Below are 21,539 nucleotides of genomic sequence, written 5' to 3'. Positions count from 1 at the left end.
CTATGTTTTTTTCAAGCCCAGCTATTAATTTTACCATTATTATTCTAAAATCTTGTTCAGTGATGCTGCTGATATCTGTTTTGAGCAGTTCATTAGCTGTCATTTCTTCTTGGAGTTTCTTTGGAGGAGAGGTCTTTCGTTTCGTCATTTTAGTTAGCTTTCCGGCTCTTGTTGGTTTTAAAGACCTATTATTCTCTCTGTTTCTATGAGCACTGCTATATCCAAGAAGGCTCTTTGACTTTCCAGGGCCTACCCTTTCAGAGAGTGTTTTTTGAATGGTATCCCCTGGTCTCTCTTGTTGGGACCTTGGTTATTTTATTTTCCTATTCGTAGTGATATTTGGGACTCTCCACCTTGTGCACTCTAGCTTGTTTCTTGAGGTAGCCCTGGAAAAGAAAACAGACAGACAAACACACAGGGAGCAGGAGCACACAAACGCACAGGCTAATTCAACTAACATGCAAAGCGGGAGGGAAAACGAAAAAGTTAAGAGAAAAGATGGAGGAGGGAGGGCGAATAATAGGGAGTATAAAATACATAAAAGGGTCAAAAAGGGGAAAGGAAAAGGAAAAAAGAAGAAAACCGATGGACAAAGAACGGTTTAAAGGATATAACCAGATTTCCCAGCTACAGTTAAATAGCCGTGTGTATGCAGTGCTGGTTGAGGAGCATAGAGAAACAGAGAGAAAGCAGGGCGGGATGAGACACAATTGGAAATAGAATGAACAGGCAGAAGGGATAAGAAGCTTTTTTCAAAGAGGTAAAGGGTAGAATATGGTTGGATAGGTGAGAGAAGGGTGCTGGAATTATCCAGAGAAACTATATAGTCTAATTACTCCTGAGAGAAATAGCTGAAAATGTCAGTAGGTGTAGAATTTACATTTACACAATGGACTCGTGATCGTTTAAGCAAGCTGGCGACCAGAGTTAATCAGGTCAGTGTTCTGGGGAAAAAAGAGAGAAAAGAGAAAAAGACGAAAAAAAGAAAGAGTAAAAAAGGGAAAAAAAAGAAAAAAAAAAAGAAAGAAAAAAAAGGAAAAAAAAAAGGGAAGAAAAAAAAAAAAAGGGAGGAGAGCACCTCTCAGGCAGGGATGGGCGTGGCGGGATCCAATGCCTCAGGCGGGAGCTCTGCCTCGGCGGTTGTGGGGAGGAGAGTGACGGTGCTCCAGTCCCTTCTCGAAGCAAGCGCTGCTCCTCACTCTTTTGGGGGTGTAAACTCCCCGTACCAGGGGCGCAGCCGAAGTTGGTTGCACTGTTCAACCCAGGGCAGTTCCAATCTCCAAATCCCCGTCCGCGCGCCCCGCTGAAGTTGCCTTAGACACAGCTTCCCAGGCAACCCCCTCGGGCAATTCCAGGCTCCCTGCCGAGCTCTGGGAGCGGAGTCAGAATCGCTGCTTCCTTCTCTGGGTCGGGCTGGCGCGCATGGGCGGGGGCTTGCCCGCAGGGTGTTCTGAGCCGGAGTCAGGTTAGAAGGCTCTCTCAGTGGATTCTGCGTCTTTTTTCTCCCAATCTCTCAGGTTTTGTAAGGTTTCCAAAGTCTTTAGATCTTTTCTGTGTGATGTATGGGCGCGAGTGCAAGTACGGAGCTCCTTACTTCTCCGCCATCTTGCCCAGTCCCCTTAATCAGAGCCTTTGGTAGTATCATGGTGCTGCTGAGACAAAGACTGGAATTCAGAGCCACTAAGGAGGAGAAGTGTCCTGGAAAAGGCTCTACACTTTCTATTGACATAGAAAGTCAATGAAGGGCTATACCCTACTAGTACGACAAACCAGAACCAGTTCAATCATAAAGATTGAAATCCAGTCAGTTAAGCATCTGACTTTGGCTTGGGTCATGATCTTACAGTTTGTTAGATTGAGACCCACATCGGGCTCTGTGCTAATTGCTCAGAGTCTGAAGCCTACTTCAGATTCTGTGTATCCCTCTCTCTCTGCCCCTCTCCTGCTCTCATTCTCTCTCTCAAAAAAAAAATAAATGTAGAAAAAAAGACTGAAATCTAGTTTTGAGACACCTCATTCTGGTTGGATCAAAGATTCACCCCTATTTTAACTGCCTACGTGAAGGAAAAGAAATCTCTTTGGAAGAGATAGCATCATCTATAGCTTACACAATATGCTATACTAATTTAAAGTATTCAATTAAAATTTGCCAAGCATACCAGAAGCTAGAATGAAATGAATGAATAAAAAAAAAAGATAAACAATTGACAGTTTCAAAAGATACAATCTATATGTTGGAGATGATAAAATGGACAATTTAATGTGAGAACCGAGCTCTTTAAAAAGGATTTGAATGGAAATTCTGGAACTGAAAATATAATGATGTAAATTAAAAATATAATAATGACTTTGAAAGTATATAAAGTCTACAGTCAGTAGGAAGAAGGAAATAATAAAGAAAAGTGAAGATATTGATGAAACACAAAACAAAAATAAAAATTTAATTGATGTAAAAACAAATCCAAAGTTGGTTCTTTGAAAAGACCAACAAAATTAGTAATACTAGTAAGGAAAAAAGAGAAAAGAAGGAAATAATCAATGAATACAGTAATGAAAAGAAGGGCAATACTGCAAATCATGCAGATTCCAAAAAGATAAGAGGAAATAATGAACAAATTTATGCTAATGTATTTGAAAATATGAATGAAATGGAAAAATTCCTAGAAAAGCAAAATTGCCAACACTGACATAAGAAAAAATAGGAAAATCAGTCCCATGGTGGCACATTGATTACATTGGACTCTTTGTATATGGAGGAGGATATGATTTATTCTTTCTAGAATCTACTGGTATTTGGAATATGGGTTTTGTCTTTCCTTTTTACAGTGCCTCTGCCAGCACCATAAAAATGACTGATTTACAAACATGGGATCTTGGATAATGATGCCTCTGAACAAGCAACCCATTCACAAGTGAAGGAAGTTTAACACTGGGAATATGCTTGGAATATACTTGGAATGCTTTAGTTTTATCATACAGCTTGTCCCCCATTTATGATTTGACTTCGTGATTTTTTTTATTTTACGATGGTAGAAAATAGATATGTATTCAATAGGAACTGTATTTCAAATTTTGAATTTTGATTTGTTTTGCCCCGAGGTGGTGGTGTGTGGTATATGTAGTACTGTGTTGTGATGCTGGGCAGTGGCTACTTCAGCTCCCAGTCAGCCAGGCAATGATGAGGGTACACAACTGATAACACTTAACAACTTTCCTGTCCCCATACAACCATTCTGTTTTTCACTTTCAGTACTGTGCTCAATAAATTACATGAGCTTTTCAACACTTTATTGTAAAATAGACTTTGTGTTAGATGATTTTGCCCAACTGTAAGCTAATGTAAGCATTCTGAGCACATTTCAGGTAGGCTAGGCTAAGCTATGATGTTCAGTGGGTTAGGTATATTAAATGCCTTTTCAGCTTATGAGATTTTCCATTTCTGATAGGTTTATCAGGAGGATGTAACCCCATAATAAGTTGAAGAAGGTATGTATACCTCATAACCCAGAAGGAGCTTCCCTAAGAGCACAATAGAATGACCTGTTAAATTTGCATTTAAATTACCAGCACCAGGACAAAGCTATGGGATCGGGATACCAGCATGTGGTAGATATATGCTGCTCTGTCCCCCTGGAGTGGGAGGAAGATTGGTGCCTCTCATCATCACTGTAAAAATTTCCTAATGACACGAGTGCAATTTAGGTTCTGTGGGATCAGAGATCCTGATTCTTAGATAGAATGATTTTACCAGAGGACATCATAAAAGTACCACAGAACATTAAGGTATGACAACTACCTGGCCACCTGACTCCTTATACGGGCTTCACCTCACCTTTCCTGCAATCATTATGCTTCAGGTGTCTGTGGCATATCTTTTACTTTGTGCCCTGGAGCTTCTCCATTGCTGCAGACTCTGGTGGCTTCAGTAAGCACATGTGCATACCCCAGGTGACAAGGAAGGTAATGCTCCCAATGATCTCTCTTAACCAATAGGAGATGAGAGCTGAAAGAGAAATATTTCTCCTATTAATCCAAGGGAATAATTCTTTTTTTTTTTAAAAAAAATTTTTAATGTTTTATTTATTTCTAGGAGAGAGAGAGAGACAGCATGAGCAGGGGAGGGTCAGAGAGAGAGGGAGTCACAGACTGAAACAGGCTCCAGGCTCTGAGCTGGCAGTCAGCACAGAGCCCGACGCGGGGCTCGAACCCACGAACCGCGAGATCATGACCTAAGTGAAAGTCGGACGCTCAACCGACTAAGCCACCCAGGCGCCCCGATTTTTCATTTTTAAAAATTACTTTGAATTCCTTGACCGACAACTCTTTAAAATGTTATCCATTGGGGGAAAAAGGTATTAATATCAGTTTTTAATCTCTTTTTCTCAGTGACACACGGAATGATACCACTGGTCCCCATGTTAGAAGAGTAATTAGTAACACCAATGTAAANGCACAGAGCCCGACGCGGGGCTCGAACCCACGAACCGTGAGATCATGACCTAAGCGAAAGTCAGACGCTTAACCGACTAAGCCACCCAGGCGCCCCAATCCAAGGGAATAATTCTGAGACTCATTCTAACTTCTCCTTTAGAAGGTCCTGGGAGAACTAAGTGCCAGATACCACAGCAGTGACATCGATATAGCACACCCAGTCCCAGGCAGGGTCCCACTGTCTTGCCTTGCCCTTCCCAGGGGTGAGAACCTGCCAGTTATTGTCACCCCTTTGCTCTGGAGCACCGACCGATCAACTGATCAACCAACCGACCGACCATCTGCGGCTCTGCTGATCCCTGACAGTCCGGACCACGTACCTTCCGTGGGCTTTGGTGATTGGTGACGCTTTGCAGTCAGGAGGAGGAGGAATTCTTTTAGAAACACAAAAAGAAAGAAACAGACACAGAGAGGGATAAACCTAGACTTAAAAAAGAGGAGAGCTGTGAGAAAGGGCGGTGGTCACTTCGTGGCTTTCTTTTCGAGATTTCTGGATTTGGAAACCCAGAGCTCTCTGCTCTGACCCAAGTCACTGGAACGTTTTGGTCTCCCTGCACTGCACCGTCAGAGGAGGAGCAGGATTGGGGAACAGAGGGTCAGAGGGGTCTGGTGCTTCCTGACTCTGGTGAGTTCTGGCTTGGTCAGAACATTTGTGCATGCCTTAGGCTCACCTGACTCCCAGGGCTTCCTGTAACTGTGTCATTAAGTCCAAACATTTTTAGCAAAGTCCTCATTTTATTCAACTTTTTTTTTTTTTCAATCCATGAGACTTACTAGATTCCCTGTTGTGACTTTTCATAAGACTCTATTTGCAAATCAGGAGGATTCTTCTGTCATACTATCTCTGGTGCCTCCATTTTTGGTTTGGATAACATGGCTGCTGCACTGATTGTCCATTCAGGTCTTGCTGTGGCTTTCCTGGCCCTGGCTACCTACCGTGAACAGGCAGCTGTTTGAAGAATACAAGTTGGTAATTTTATAGAATATCCCTCAATTTGGGTTTGTCTGATGCTTTCTCATGGTTATATTATGCGTTTGTGTCAGTAATACCGTGAGGCATCTGCTATATTTAGCAAGTTTCTAGCTTTTGCAATCTTAAAATGCTTTAACATCTGCCCTGCAGGCACATGCTGGACACACCTTGTACTGGACAACCTGATAATATGTCCCAGTCACCTTGCCTTGACCTCCTGCCTGCCTTATTGCCTCCCTCCTCTGAGAGTTCTCCCAAAGGAGTGCTTTTCAAATACAAACTGACCGATCTTGCCAGTGCCTTCCCTCAGAAACCACAGAAAAGGTCCTTGCCCACATTTTCCCTCCTCTCCCTCCCAGGAGTGCTCGCTCTGGTACTTCCTTGTGCAGGGATGCTCCAGTGGTGTGATATGTGTTCCTCTCTTGGGAGCTGGAAGTATAATAAACTACCTTTCCAGTGGCAGTCATCTCCTGATCTATTGACCTTACTATACCTAAATAGTAATGAAACCTATTAAGACATCTGCCTGGTTTCTCCACTTCTCTTACTATTTGCTATTTTTGGAGAGATAGCTCAATTTTTTTTTTGCCGTGATCTATAATAAGGTGATCACATATATATATACACATATGAATGAACCAGGAGTTTTGTGAAAGAATACATATGCTTTCCACATGAAAGTTATTTTAGTTTCTGTTCTGTTTTATTTAACTTGAAAATAATTCTTGTCTGAGCTACTGAATTGATTTCTTACCCTCTCTCTAATTAGTAATGATCTTTGTTTGAAAGCACTAGCTTTCATGCAAATATCACTTTGGATCATCTGATTGCAGAATGAAAAAGAGATGGATATATGGTGGAGGGTAAAACTGACAACAAGGAACTTGTATAAAGCTCTTGCCATAATTCAGGTGAGAGAGTCCAGGTGGCTACTGGCCAGGAGGTTGAGAGAAGTGGCTGGGTTTGGGAGTTAAGAAAGTAGATTGAAGATTATAAGTTAACAGCACCTCATGATTGATTGCATATAGGGGTGGGGAAGAGGGAGGGGTTAAGAATGACAATTCAGGCCTTGGCCTCTGGGGTGGATGGTGGTGCCCCTCTCTGAGATAAGGAACAATGTAAATTTATGGTTCAGGCTCGACCATGTTGAGTTTGAGGTATTACAGATAGTAGATTGGATCTGTTCAGGGGACAGTTGGCTCTATGGCATTTAGGAAGCAAGTCTGGGTTGGATTAATAGCAAACTGAAGTTGAATTTTACTCAAGGAGATTTTACAACTAAATGCCCATTGCAGGAAGTGGGAAGTTGGTTCAAGATAGGAACAAAGGCTCTGAAAATATTTTTAGTGATTTGTTATTGAGATGCATAAGTAAAATAATATGCACAAGTCAAAAATGTTTCAAGGAAGTTAATTAATATAAATTTACTAGAATACCACTTTTCTGCACTTTTCCTGTCTGTCTCCGTTTAACTGTAAACTCTTATATGCATATATGTGGAGAGAAATGTGGAAAACAAAGAAATTACACTTTACATTATATAGAAACAATGTCGGTTTAAATCACAACTGTGCTAATTTGCGCTTTCCTGGATGCTGGTTCTTAGATTTATTTAATCCTCCAAATCTAGCAGCAGATATGGATACCGGAGATAAGCAGGCGCATGATACAGGCTGCAAAAGATGCTTGTTTTCAAGTGGCACGAGTTTGGGGTTGCACTGAGAAAATGAGATTTTCTAGTGGAAAAGAGTGTGGATGTGTGATTTACATCCACAGTGTGCGGAATGATGGGCCCTGCTCCGTTAGTGGTCCCTCATTCCCCATCCCCACACTTTATCTGCTCCCCTCCTTCCTCCTCCCTCCATTCTTTCCCCCCTTCACCCGCGTTATTCCGGGATTAACGGCGGGGTCGGCCCCATACACAAACGCAGCTGGCTAGTACCGTCAGCCTGAGCCCTGCTGTGCAACCACGTCAGGAATTCCAGTAAGTTGGCAACACTGGAGCACAAAGACAACAACAATGAGGAAAACCCTTCAGTGCAGAAAGGAATGTTTGGAGCCCTGGCTGCTACAGTGAAAGGACACACACACACACGCACACGCACCAGCACACACGCACAGCCGCGCTCACCCTCCTGCACCCCCTGCGCGCCCACGCCCGCACTGGGAGCCACCCAGCCCCTCCCGCGCTCGCCTCCGCAGCGCCCGCCGCAGCTCTTTGTAACTCGGCGGTGCGGGGACGCTCATTGACTATGCAGCGCGGCCTGGGCGGGCGTCGGAGCCGCCTGACCCCGGCGCGGTCTCGTACCATCGCCCCGGCCGCCCGGAACCGGCATAAATCACCAGCCGAGACTGAAGTGCAGCTTCTCGCCCCCTCGCCGCTTCCCTCCTCCCACCGGCCTCACCCTCTTGACTTCCCAGACCCCTCTGCCCCTCCGGTCCCCAATCTGCCTCCTCCTCCGCGCCGGACAGCGCCGGTGCCGCGCAGGGAGGCCAGCAACGTTCCGGTGACTTGGGTCAGAGCAGTTCTCGAAGAGAAAGCCGCGGAGTCACCGCCGCCCTTTCTCACAGCCCTCCTCTTTTTTTAAGTTTAGGTTGGTCCCTCTCTGTGTCTGTTTCTGTCACTCTTTTTGTGTTTCTAAAAGAATCCCCCATCCCCCTGACCGCAGAGCGTCACCAGCCACCAAAGCCCACGGAAGGTACGGAGTCTGGACTGTCGGGCGCCAGCAGAGCCCCAGACAGTCGGCCAGCGCTCCAGCGAGAAGGGGTGACAATAGCCGGCAGGTTCTCGCCCCTGGGAAGGGCGGGGCGGGGCGACCCTGTCCGCGACTCAGGGCGCACAGGGCTGCCGCCTCCACTTTTGTGGCCCCTCTGGCTGAGGGTAAAGGGCTCCTGACTCCTTGGACCAGGACCTGGCTCCTGGGGCCCTGCTGCCGAGTTACTCCAGAACCCGGGACAGGGGATTCTGGGGCGACCCCCGCCCAAGAACGGCCCCTTCTCGCAGACAGGGATCCCAGGGCCAGGAAATAAGTCGCGCCATCCCCCCCCCCCCTTTTTTTTTCCTGCCGGCTCTAGAGTCACTAACTGCGTGAGGAAGATGCTCAGGGAGAGGTAAGGTTCACCCGCAGGGCCCTTGGGGACAGAGCCCCCGCAGCCTGTCTAACGCTGCCTTGCAGAAAGGGAGCTTCAGGGCTCCCCGAACCCTTTACGTCTCTTCCTCATATAAACGCGCACTAGTACAACCCAGAAAACGTTCATTCTTTCCGATTTTGCGTCATATGGAACAAGTTTGTAAGAAACGCGATCCGGCGGTGACACCTGTGTATGTGCTGCTTCCGAAAAGCTAAACAAGGATCCAACTCTTCCCCCCCCCCAACATTGATCTACCCCCTTTCTCTTGTAAAAATAGCACCCCATCTCAGCATCTCAACTCTACGGGTGCAACCGGGGTGTCCGAGAAGCCTAGGGATTTCAGACTAGAAAATGGTCCCGGGTCGCCTGGGTGGCTCAGTCGGTTAAGCGTCCGACTTCAGCTCAGGTCATGATCTCACGGTTCGTGGGTTCGAGCCCCGTGTCGGGTTCTGTGCAGCTCAGAGCCTGGAGCCTGCTTCCGATTCTGTGCCTCCCTCTCTCTCTGACCCTCTCCTGCTCACGCTGTCTCTCTCCCTCAGAAATAAATAAAACATTAAAGAATTAAAAAAAAAAAAAGAAAAAAGAAAATGGTCCCAAATCTCCCCCAGCCGGCTTAATCCTTCCATTTCCTTCTCTTAGTTTTCTTCCTTTTTTAAGACTGTCGGTGGTGGATTCCCCCTCGGACAGCGTAGCGGACTTCCGTACGCAGGCCAACCTGCGGAGAGGTTAGGGCAGAACCTGCCGCTGTGTGTGTCAGGCGGGTGTTCGCACCAGTGTGAGACTTCGAGGAGTGTGTAAGCGTATGCATGCCTCGCTGTGAAGTGTGCGTGCACGTGTCGGTGTTTGTGTGACTGTGGAGTAGCCGCACGCGTGCGTGACTTAGCAACGTGTGTGCCGGCGCGCGAGCAAGCGTGTAAGACTGTCAGTTTGTGGGACAGTGAAGAATGTGGGCGACGGTGTGTGCGCGACCGTAAGAGGTCGTGTTGAGTGCGCGCGCGCGTGTAGAGTGTGCATGTGAGAGCGCACGTGTGTTCGAGTCCCTACTCCTCCCAGCGCTGCGAAGTGCAGGGGGCGGGCCTGGCGGCAGGGGGCCTGCCCCGCTGGATTCCCGCATGCTAGTTCCGGGGCGGTCGGGTCTCAAGGGCTTTATGCACCGTCTGGAGGGTGGGGACTGGCGCGGGTAGAAAACGGGATGCCTCGGGCGCCGGGGCCGGCTTTCCGCTACTAGGAGTCCGCCGGGGTGCAGGCCTACAGGAGCGCTCGCGAGCAGAGGTGCTGCCGGTGCCGCGTGCTACGCGCGCCCACGTCCCGGGGAAGGAACGGCGAGGCCGGGGCCCCGGATGGTCGCGGGGATGGAGCGCGGCGCTGCGGCGGTGGCGTGCACGCTGCTGCTGGCTTTCGCCGCCTGCCCGGCGCCGGCCAGTGGCCAAGGTAAGCGCCCGCTGGCCGGAATTCCGCGCAGAGCCCCGGACTTACCCGGCAGTGGCTGGGGTCGAGCCCGTGAGCGCACAGAGGGGACGGCGCCGGGCGGGGGGCTAGGGCAGGGCGGCGGCGCTGGAGCGGCTCCCGCCGGGGCGCTCAGGTTGCTCAGCAAGCGGCGAGCGAGAGCGCCCCTCCTTCGCCCGCCCGGCAGCTGAGCAGCCGCAAACTTGAGAAGGCGGCTCTCCCGGTTTCGGTGACAGCGCACCCCACGGGGACCCCGTCTTTGTTCCCACGGGACTTTCTCCCGACCCTCCTGAAAGCACTCTGCCGTTGGAACCCGGAGAATGAGGTTCTCTCAGCCGGTGCGCAGTCTGTCCCCCCCACCGACTTACTCGCTGGGTGGGGGAGCGCTCCTCGGCGCTGCTCCGCGCGCAGCTTTCCACCTGCAGCGCGCAGCCGGGGAGATCCCTTCGCGGGCTAGAGCACCCCCCACCCTCCTTCGTCGGCGAAACTTGGTCCCGCAGTGACCCTCGAGAGACTGCATCTTGATACAGATCGTTTACGAGCCGAGATAAGGCCAGGAGGCGGGATTGGCCGGGAGAGCGGCTGAGACGCAGGAGCATTTTCTTGAAGGGTTTTTTTTTTCAACCGGGAGGTGGGGGCTTTTGTGTTGATGAATGGGGCCCCGTTTGCGCGGCCAGAGTTTTCGATGCTCGAAGGGAAAAGTTTCTGGTATGAAGCGCTTAAACGTTCGCTCAAGTTGTCAGAATTTACGTTTTTATAGAAACAGAGGCAGAGAAAGAAAGGGAGGAAGCAGTAGAGAGAATAAAAACAGTAATTGGGGAAAACAGTAAGGGAAGGCAAGTAGGGAGAAAAAGGGAGAGAAGGGAGAGGAGCAAACCTGAAGACAGAGCAGTGCACGGGGTGGGGGGTGGAGAAAGGGAGAGAGAGCGGGGGAGAGAGAGCGAGGGAGCGAGAGCGAGCGAGAGAGAGAAAGAGAGAGAGACTAGGGATGAATGGGAAGGGCGAGGAGGCCGGGGAACCCGCGAGCTCTCTCCAGGCTTTGCGTTGCTAGGTAGCAGCCCAGAGCTGCGTGTGACCGACCACCAGACAGACAGAACGGACGCTGCTGCCTCCGCAGGGACTAATCTGTCTGTGGGGATGGGAGAGTTCTCCCCCCACTTCCCTCCCCTCCTGCCCCTTCCTTCCCGTCGGACAACTTAATTGCCCTACAATGAAAATGAAACCCCTATTGTTGTAGGATTAGCCAAAGCAATAAATTGATTTCCCTGGATCACATATTGGGGTTGGCGGGTGGGGACTGTAGAAGCCCCCATTTATGGCAGAGAGAGGGAAAAGCTTGTGGATGGGCGGTGGCATGTATTCAAATGGTTAATCTGCTTTCTTTCCTCAATTCTTAGCGTAAGCTCCTTAGAGGGAATCAACTAAATAATTATACAGCAACTCCTAGCAGTACCCATTTCAGACTTCCTGAGAAGAAGTTTGGAAACGCCAACAAACCTCATTGGTCTTGTAAAATTCTTTGGAGAGGGAAGGGAGGCAGGGGAGACTGTTAATAATTCTTGCTTTGCACACCTTTTCTCAGGGTTGGTAACACAGAAAGAGGATTTATTATTATTGTGGAGGGTTTGCCGCAGCTCTTAGGGTGATAAACATCTTATGTCCTAAGTATAGCCATAGGATTTACTATATGTTCCTGTCAGTGCCTGGCAAAAGGAAATCTTGTCCGGATTCATCTGGGATATATCTGGATTGTCCCCATACAACCAAAACAGGTGTCTTCTCCCCTGGATTGATGGTTTAGTCACCAAATAAACTGTACTTACTCTTTTTTTTTTTTTAAGTTTTAATGTTTATTTTTGAGAGAGAGAACAAGTGGGAGAGGGTCAGAGATGAGAGAGTTGGAGACACTGAATCTGAAACAGGCTCCAGGCTCTTGAGTTGTCAGCACAGAGCATGCACAGAGCCCAGCACGGGGCTGGAACTCAAAAAACTGTGAGACCATGACCTAAGTGGAAGTTGGACATTTAACTGGCAAAGCCAACCAGGCACCCCTGTACTTAACTTTTTGGTGGTTTACATCCATCCATCTTCTATGATAATATACAGTAATATTAGTACAGTAATAATAGCACCTCATACACTTATATGTGGCAGACCCTTTTCTAAGTGCTTTACACTTATTGACATTTAATTCCTATAATACCCCTTTGATATGTCTTTCTGTATCTATTTTACTGCTGCTAAATGGAGGCACAGGGCAATGAAGTAACTTGCTCAAGGTCATACTGCTAGAAAATGGCAGAGCTTTGAGGCCAATCCAAGAGATTGAGTCCAGAGGCTATAATTTAACTGCTATAGCATGTGGCTCTCTCCTCTATTTCCCTGTCTCTTTTCTTTTGTACTAAAAATGCCATGCTCCCTAAGTTACTACCCATGGATGAGTTACTAACGAATCTGAGTGGTATTTTACAAGTGTTTGCCACTTATGCACCATAACTCTGGATATTTTTTCAGAAATTCTTCTCAGGTTCTATCACCTGACCCCTAGGTAACCTTCCTGGAAGGTTGAGGAGATTTCTAGATTCCTGTTGTATTGACTTATCAGGTGAAGTAAAGTGTGATGACATTGTAAATGTCCTCATTTGAGCACACATTTTAGGTAAGATCTTTCTGCAGAGTTTGCATCATTAGAAATTGGAAAAGGTCTTTCTGAGTATTTTATGTTTAGTCTTTAAAAAAATTATAGCATATATATAGCTAAAATTATTTGTATTTTCTTCATATTTTGTATAATGCTCTTAAAAAATATTGGGAGAACTCTGAAGTCAGGCTGTCTGGATTCTAGCAATGCCTTTACTACTTTCTAGCTGCGCGATCTTGGGGAAGTCACTAAACTTTCATGGCTTAGAGTGCTTATCTGCAAAATTGATATGATACTAAGAGAATGTATTCCATGACATTTCATTAACATAAAGCGATACAAGTGCTTAATGTATAAGGCATATAGATGATCATAACTAGCAGCCATTATTATATTACCAACACTAAAAGTAGTTGTTTCTTTTTTTGTTTACTGTTTGTATTTCTAATTTCCATGTGCACATAAGGAAGTCTTCGGCATTTTTAACTAATATTTCTTTGAGGAATTCCCAGATCCCAATGTTATGACTGAAAGTTTTTAGAAAATGGCATTGATCTTAAAGTTATATTCTTTCATCCAATAGAAGCTTGGTTATGCCTTTTAGAGTTAGTAACAGCTTTATGACAGTTACACTGTCAGGTAAAGTTTATGTATTTAAAAGGATTATGGGCCCAGTAACACACAGGCAATACATTGGTTCTGTCACATCTCTAATACCGCTGCTGCTTTCATTTCACAGCAGCTGGCTTCTTTTTCTCTGCTTGAAGTTCTTCCTAGCCAGTTTTTATAGGGCTTCTGCTCAAACTCCCTTCAGTCTTGTGCCTGTGCTGTTCTCATTGAAAGTTAGATTTTTACAGTTAGGGGAAACCTTAGCTATCAGCTGGTTTACTTGCATCATTTTGTAGATAAGTAACTAATCCTGGAGGGAATGATAGGGGACTGAAAGGAGGGACAGGGAAGTGGTTAAGCCCTTAGCCTAAGGGCATGTGGCCAAGGATGGAACTAAGGTCTAAACCTGCTCTTCTCTTTGTGTCTTCCTAATTGATCATTTTTAGATATGTGTGCTTTGGATGTCCTCAGCCTGGTTGGTTGGGGAGACCTCTGGGTTGCTTTTCTGTCGTTGATCATGACCTGTGATATGAGGCAAAGTATGATGAAAAGATCACTTTGGTCAATCCTCTTAAAAAGTAGGATGGGTGGGTCACATATTCCAGGTCTAAGAGGAATCTCAAGCCTAAGAGGATAGGTTAATACAACCATGGTCATGTGTTTCCGGCTTGGTCCAGAACGTATGCCATGTTAGTGCCCTAACTTTTTAATGTCTTTATTTTTTATTTTTGAGAGACAGAGACAAAAAGCAAGCAGGGGAGGGGCAGAGAGAGAGGGAGACACAGAATCCGAAGCAGGCTCCAGGCTCTGAGCTGTCAGCACAAAGCCTGACGCAGGGCTCGAACCCACAGACGCTTACCCGACTGAGCCACCCAGGTGCTCCTAGTACCCCAACTCTTAAAGACCATATCTCTGGATCCATTTTTCAAAATCTTGGGCCATCAAGGCACATTCCTAAGGTTTCTGGATTTCTTAGTATAGAATAGGTATTTATTCTTAGTTGAAGGTAATTGTTAGGTCATTTTTTTTTTTAAGTTTATTTTTGAGAGGGAGAGAGAAGGTGAGCAGGGGAGGGACAGAGAGAGAGAAAGAGAATCCCAAGAGGCTCCTCAGTGTCAGCACAGAGCCATATACGGGGCTCCAACTCACAAATCACGAGATCATGGCTTCAGTGGAAACCATGATTCTTAACTGACTGAGCCACCCAGGTGTCCCTTAGGTTGTTTCTTTAAAATGACCAGATGGGTTGCTGTTTTGAAATATCAGACATTTCTTTGATGCTTCATGTGTTCTGTTGGAGTCCATGCAAATGTTTCCTAAGTAATTTTTGACAGCCTCAGCATTTTTTAAAAGTTTATTTATTTCTTTATTTACTTATTTTTTTAAAAGTAGTCCTTTAAATGATGCATCTGTGCATTTTGGTATATCATTTAGTGCTACAACTTTAAATTTGTTGTCATGTTTATTTTTGAGAGAGAGAGACAGAGACAGAGACAGAGTGGGGGAGGGGCAGAGCAAGAGAGACACCCACAGAATCTCAAGCGGGCTCCGGGCTGCAAGCTGTCAGCACAGAGCCTGATGCAGGACTTAAACTACAAATCTTGAGATCATGACCTGAGCCAAAGTGAAGCCTAACCCCCTGAGCCACCGTGGTGCTCCTTAGTGGCTGCAACTTTAAATGTCTGTCTAGACTCGTATTTGTAAATGACAGAGATCTAAATTAAACTTCCTGGAGTCAAAAAAGGAAGTTCATTGAAATACATAGTTGTAAAGATATAGCTATTAGGTTGAACCATAAGGAATTGCTGTTTTTCTAAGAAAGACTGAAACTTACATAAAATTTTGTATTTGGCTCAACTTAATATAAAGTGGAGGCTCAGCCTATGTCAGGCTGATCTGGTTTCTCTACCTTCTGACTGAGAAGACTGTGTTCTCAAACACAGATGTTCTTTAGTGTTTTAAGATGGCTGTCAGTGGCTCCAGGAGCCATGTTCTTTCATGCCACGTCCACTGGGGAAGAGCAAGAGTTTTTGTCTTAATTGCTCCAGCAAGAGTCTAAGTTGTATCTTGGGCTCCTTAGGTCACAGGCTCACCGGAGAACCAGTCATTGTAGCTGTGGCATGAAGTGTGCCCAAGTGTGTATCTTAGGCTTGGTTCATTTGCTTGGTTCTTGAAGTCATGGACTAAGGTTGGACCACAGAAGGAAATTGGGATAGGGCTCCCAAGTGAACAGAGGCTGGGTTGCAAATACCACAGGTGTCTAGGACACCTTATCAGGTAAACCCAGCTGATGTTATTTTTGTTTTATCCATGAAGAGAGCCTTAAAAAGCTAAAGAAATGTCTCAAGAGCAGGTAGTCCTGGAATAACTCAATTAATTGAAGGGAGGAAAAGTATTAGAAGTATTACAGCAAAAGGCGTAAGTTTTATGTTTGTACGATCATGTTGCACTTAGGAGAACAGGAGAAAGAAGGACTTCTAGAAGATTTACTTGTAGCCTAAAGGCTTCTTATTTGGAGGAGAGCTTTGTGATGTATAGGAAAGTTTTGGAAACTGATCTGTGAGAGCAGGGTACTGGAGCTCGAGTCCATTATGATTTCATTTTTCAGTGAATCCTAGGTCCTTTCTCCTTTCCCAGCTAACTCTGCTTTCTTGTTTATATTTCTAAGACTTTGTTGTTTTTCCAGGCAATAGGCCTTGGGATGGAGTGGAAAGAAAGAATATAGGAGGGTTTGGAAACATAGTAAAATGCTTCTATGGAGGGGTGCCTGGGTGTCTTCATTTGGTTGAGCGTCCGACTCGTTTTCAGCTCAGGTCATGATCCTGTGGTTTGTGTTGGGCTCTGTCTGCACTGACCAGGCAGAGCCTGCTTGGAATTTTTTCTCCCTCTCTCTCTGCCCCTCCTTCATTCTCTCTCTCTCAGAATAGATAAATATCTAATTAGAAAAAAAAGCTTCTATGGAGGCAGAATACATCTTTGTGCAAATCCAAGAATCCTTAGCATTTAATCTAAGAACTTCTTTCTAAAATGGTAGAGCAGGTGTCTTTCACACCTCCCTGGATTGATTCAGAATGCCAGATATATGTGCTCTCTGCCAGTGGTTATTTTGCTGGTCTTTAGGTCTTATTTCTGAAGCATGTGCTGAAAAACTAGAAACATCATTCTAAAAGTAAGATGGTTAACTTATATATAAGGGTACTTCTGACTTAGGACAGTGCCAAAACACAATGCAAGAAAAGAATGTCTCTCTAAGAAAGGTGACAGGTTAGACAATGTGAAGTTTCATGATGAAAGCTCTATGCTTTTAGTCATTAGCCCTCAGGTCATGCCTGACCCCTAAGGTTATTGGGAACAGGGAGAAATGAATGAAAGGAGGAAATGTAATTACCATTCTGTGCATTGAAAAGTTAAGCCACTGTTACCATGGATACAATGGCTTGTTTATTGTCCAGATCTTGAGATCCAAGTTTGTAAGCAATACCAGGGGTCTCCTTTAAGTTTATGTACTATCAGTCAAAAACACATGAAGATTCTTTCTTAGTAACTTTGAAAATAAACCTTTACTCAATTACCTACTGATGGACACTAAATGAAAACCTGTCTACTTTTGATCTTCCAGCAGGTGTTAAGGAATCAAGAAAAAGGGGAAGAAGACAGTAGCTACAGTTCTGTTATACTAGTATTGTCTTGGATTCTCATATAAAAACATCCTGTCCTATAGTGTCAGAGATTTGCTTGTCACTTTGGGCCCAATTTTTGGTTTTTAATCTCATTAGCAAGGAGAAGCTTTTTTGAGTAAAGGCTGAAAAATCAAAATCATTTATTTCATTAGGGAAATCCTCAAAGTTGAATTGAAGAATGGAAAGTTTTTGTTGTTGTTTTTTAAAATCTGAAATATATCAATCCTATGCACATTATAATCTCACTAAAGGAGAGGAGAAAATGCTAGCATGTGCTTCTACACTGGCTTAATTTTGATGTGGGGACGGGTGTGGAGGATATTTTTTGTTGCAAGAAACAAGAAACCGAAAACCCACCTTAAACAGGCTTCAACAATAAAGGGCATTTATTGGCTTGTGTAAGAAAATTCCGAGGCCGAGTGGGGTTCAGGTGAGGTGCAGTCAGGGCTCCAGTTCTCTTTCTTTGTGTTTTTCTTGACTCTACTCTCTTCTAGGTTTCAGTTTTGTTTTCAGTCCAGATTCCCCTATTGTTATATTATAGCTGCCAGAGCAAATGGGGCTGCTTGTTTTCTTGATCATATCTACGGGCAATTCAACTTTGAGAGTTTGCTTATGTTCTCAAAAGCACTATTTCACCACAACTTATAGAATGCTATAATTTTTAGGAATCCTAGCTAGAAGTCAGCCAGTTCCCCTACTTGGTATTATCATCCAAATCACCTGGGGAGCTTTTAAAAGTATATAGATTCTTAGGCAAAAACCCAGACTTACTAAATCAGGAGTTTGGGCATCTGTTTTTAAAGAGTTCCCAGTTGATTCTGAGAGTCAGACAATTTGGCAACAGCTGATCTAGGTAACCTCATTTTTTAGCTTGCTAACTACTGGTATACTAACATGCTATTGTAAATTCCTCCCAGCAGGCAGTTAAGTACACTATTAAATCTATACTTTCTTTTGAATGGGGATGTTACAAGGTAGCTACAGTAAGAAGGAAAACTACTCTTTTGTATGTAGTACTGCCCCCATTTCTGGTCATCTCCTATCCTGACCATCCCTCTCTAGAGCCACTGTTTGCATCTTAATTATATTCTTTGCTCTTTTCCTGGACACCGTTGAAGTCCTTCCTCCCACTCTCAGAACATTTGATTCCTTAAGCTGAACAGCTACTGGATCCTCTAATCCTTTCTTACTCAAATTAGGCAGATTTCTTTATAACCACTGTCATCTCTCTCCTGCAGTTTTTCTCAGAGCATCCCAACAGCCCACTGGCATCTAAAATAGCCATTTATTCATGGTGGAGTTTGAGTATTGGAAAACCTCGAAGCTCATTTCTTTTATAGCCTAGGCTTAATTCTTTGTTGACCCCACTGGGACTTAGAGTCCGTGATCCCACCACCTCGACACTGTCCCTCAAAGCCCTCATTTATTTACTTCCTCAGCTCATATTTTTATGACTCATCATTGACATCACTTCCTTGCCTGTACTGCCAGCAGTTGGGCCCCCTTGTCTTGCTCTCTTGTGCTCTGCCAAAGCCCAGTCCTGGCTAAATCTAATATTCCACAGCTGCATCGCTGTCGCTAAATGTGGCAGGAGAAGAACAAAAAACTAGGTGGACTGATCTCATTATAAATTTGTGAAGCCAATTTCAACCTCAGACCTGCTGCCCCGGTGAGGACATTCACTCTCCTACTTCCTTACATCTCCTCTTTCCTCAAACTTCCAACACTGCCTGCTCAGATGACATTCCTTCTTATAAATATGAAACTAGAAGCAAGCAGAAGAGAACTCAACAAGCTCCTTTAGCTCAGCCATCGTCACCTGCATACATTCTGTCTGTATGTTCTGTTTTCTGTCTGGTTACACTGGATGAACTTTCCATGCTCTTAAGTTCAAACAGTTCATTCATGTTCTAGATGGAATTCTGTCTCCCCTCTCACTAATTGTCTCCTCTCCCCACATTCCTGTTCCTGTTTTCTCTGTTCCTCTTTATAGCAAAATTTCTTCCCAGATTTGCCTATTCCCACTGTAATTTCTGTCATCCAATTTTTCTCAAACCCATGCCTTTCAAATTTTTGCTCCCACCTTGGTAGATATTTCTTTTGCCAAGGTCACTTGGCAGATTACTGGGAAGTCCAATAATCCATTCTCAGCTCTTGTTTTACTTAACTTTCAGAAGCATCTGACACTGTATCCTACCTACTTTCCTCCATGAAACACCTAATTTGGCTTCTAAGAAACCAAATTCTCCTGGTTTCCTTCTTTCCTTGCTATCTTCTTCATATCTCACACTTATTTCTGTACACCTACCTGACTACTTTTCACCTCCATCTGCACTACTTCTTTGGAGACTCATCGTGTCTCATAGCTTTACCATCTGTATGTTGACAACTTCCAAATTTGTGAATCTAAACCGAACCCAGACCAATACTGTGTAACTCCAGACCCATATATCCAACTGCTTATTTGACATATCTCCCTGGCTGTCCAATAGTCATTTTAGACTTATGTCCAAAACTGAACTCCTGATCTTCACGAATGCCCTAACCCTGCTTTCCACATTGACTTTTCCACCTTAGAAATGGCTGGACCGTCCTTGCTCAGATTCCTTTTTCTTTTATATCACACATTCAGTCCACCAGAAAAATCCCATTGTTTTAATCTTCAGAATGTATCTGGAATCCAATAACTTTTCACCATGTTTATTGCCACCACACTAATCCACATCATAGTCAACTCTTACCAAGATTATTGCAATAGCTTCCTACTGATCATTCTGCTTCCCTTTTGTCCCCTTTCTGTCTACTCTCAATACCTATTTAGAATATCAGTCAGATCATGTTACTCCTCTGCTCCAGTGGTTTCTGTCACAGACGAGTTGTCCAGAAGCAGACACTGAGATGGAGTTTTGGGTAAAAGGTGTTTATTAAGATCATTGCCCTTGAAGAGAAAGGAGGAAGCAGGAATGGCAGAAGAAGTTAAACTGTGAGAAGGCCCCAGTTAACCTAGTGGGAAGCTCTGGAGCAAGAGTTGACTGTAAGAGTGTTCTGTGTCAGGCTGGAATTACCTTTTTTTAGTTACTAGACGTGGCCTGCTCTGGTAAGGGCATGACCTTGGGCAAGGTGCCTTTCTCCAACTGAGGTGGATCCCAAAGGAGCTGAGTGCATGTAGAAAGCCCTTGACGGGAACTTTCGGTGACCCAGCTCTGACTCTACCATCTCTTCACATCTCCTCCAACAAGACCCTAACCATCTGGCCTCACATCACTTCCCTGACCTCACCTCTTTCTCCTCTCCTCCACTCACATGCTCTAGGCACGGTGATGATTCTTGCTTCTCCCCACCCCCCATTAGAGTGTCTACCTTAAGTTTTCTAAATTTGTTTTCTCTCTTTCTAAGTGCTCTTGCCTCAAATTGTGCATGACTAGCTCCTTGCCTCCTACAGGTTTTTGCTCATAGGTCACCTTATCAGTGTGGTCTTCAGATTCGTTGTTGATTAACTCTCCTCATTGTACTTATAACTATCTGACACAATGTATGTAGCTTATTTGTGTATTTATTTACTTTTGTTTTCCTTTTCCTAAGATGTCAATTTCATGAGGGCAGGAATTTTTATCTCTCTTGTTTATTGCTTTGTGCCTAGTATCTAGAATAGGGCTAAATAAGTAAATATAAGTTGAACAAATGAATAAGTGCCATCATGGACTCTAAAGCTAAGAAGGGACATCCTTAGCTCATCACCACATCCCTTAATTTCCTCAGACTCCATTAAAAACCTGATGGAGGAAAAAAAATTGCTATCTCTATTAAAACAAGTGGCCTAGCAACGCTGTTTCTCTCTATTTGACTCTCCCCTTTCCTCCGCCTCACTGACCCCCAACTACTGATGATTCCCAAAGCATTTGAGAGTAGCTGATCCTGCATCAGTCTCTTTAACATTTCTAACTTTAACTTAGACACTTTTTTACCCTGTGAGAATCCCCTGTATATACAGAATGGGTCATTCTGCTATTTTTAGGACAGATTTCATGTAGCTTTTACAAAAAGATAAGGCAAAGTTTTTAGACATTATGTTAGTGGACTGCCATTCTGTGTTTAAACAACACAAAAGAAAGCTGTCTGAGACCACAGCACAGTGAAAACAGGCTTGATCACACAAAAGGGCCTCTTTGAAGAGGGGAGTGGTTTCCCAACTCAGGGAGGCGGCACGGACTATGGTGGAAAGAACATCACACGTCAAGCCGGGACATTCATGAGTCTTGTTCTTGATGAATGAAGGAAAAATGGGCTCAACCAAAGAAGGCCCAGGCTGCTGAAAAATGCCAATGGCTGCTTGTCCTGTGGGCACAACCTTTCTCATTCCAGATCCCATTCTTTTGAGGACTCCATATGCAACCATGACCAAATATGTTAGAGGCAGAGGAATGGCTCAGTCACATGCATGTATGGGTAGTGAAGTTGCAGGAATGAGTTAAAATAATTATGGATAAATTTTTTGGAGTGTTTTCTACATGTCTGACACTATCTTAAGTGTTTTACAGGTTTTTTTTTTTTTTTTTTTTTTTTTTTT

General features: G+C 44.7%; 1 protein-coding gene across 1 annotated transcript in view; it reads left to right on the top strand.

Annotated features, from left to right (window-relative positions):
- The first annotated feature begins 9,777 nt into the window (after positions 1-9,777).
- LRP2 (LDL receptor related protein 2) overlaps positions 9,778-21,539 on the top strand; it is a 195,612-nt gene continuing 183,850 nt past the window's right edge. The window contains exon 1 of the mRNA XM_039248803.1: positions 9,778-10,027. Within this exon, the coding sequence (XP_039104734.1) occupies positions 9,937-10,027 (91 nt within the window). The 5' untranslated portion in view covers positions 9,778-9,936. The remainder of the gene's footprint in view (positions 10,028-21,539) is intronic.

This window comes from Hyaena hyaena, unplaced genomic scaffold, assembly GCF_003009895.1.
Source record: "Hyaena hyaena isolate Hyena2069 unplaced genomic scaffold, ASM300989v1 scaffold_317, whole genome shotgun sequence".
Classification (NCBI taxonomy): Eukaryota; Metazoa; Chordata; class Mammalia; order Carnivora; family Hyaenidae; genus Hyaena; species Hyaena hyaena.
Note: the sequence above shows the minus strand (reverse complement) of the source record. Positions and strands in the feature narration are given on the sequence as shown.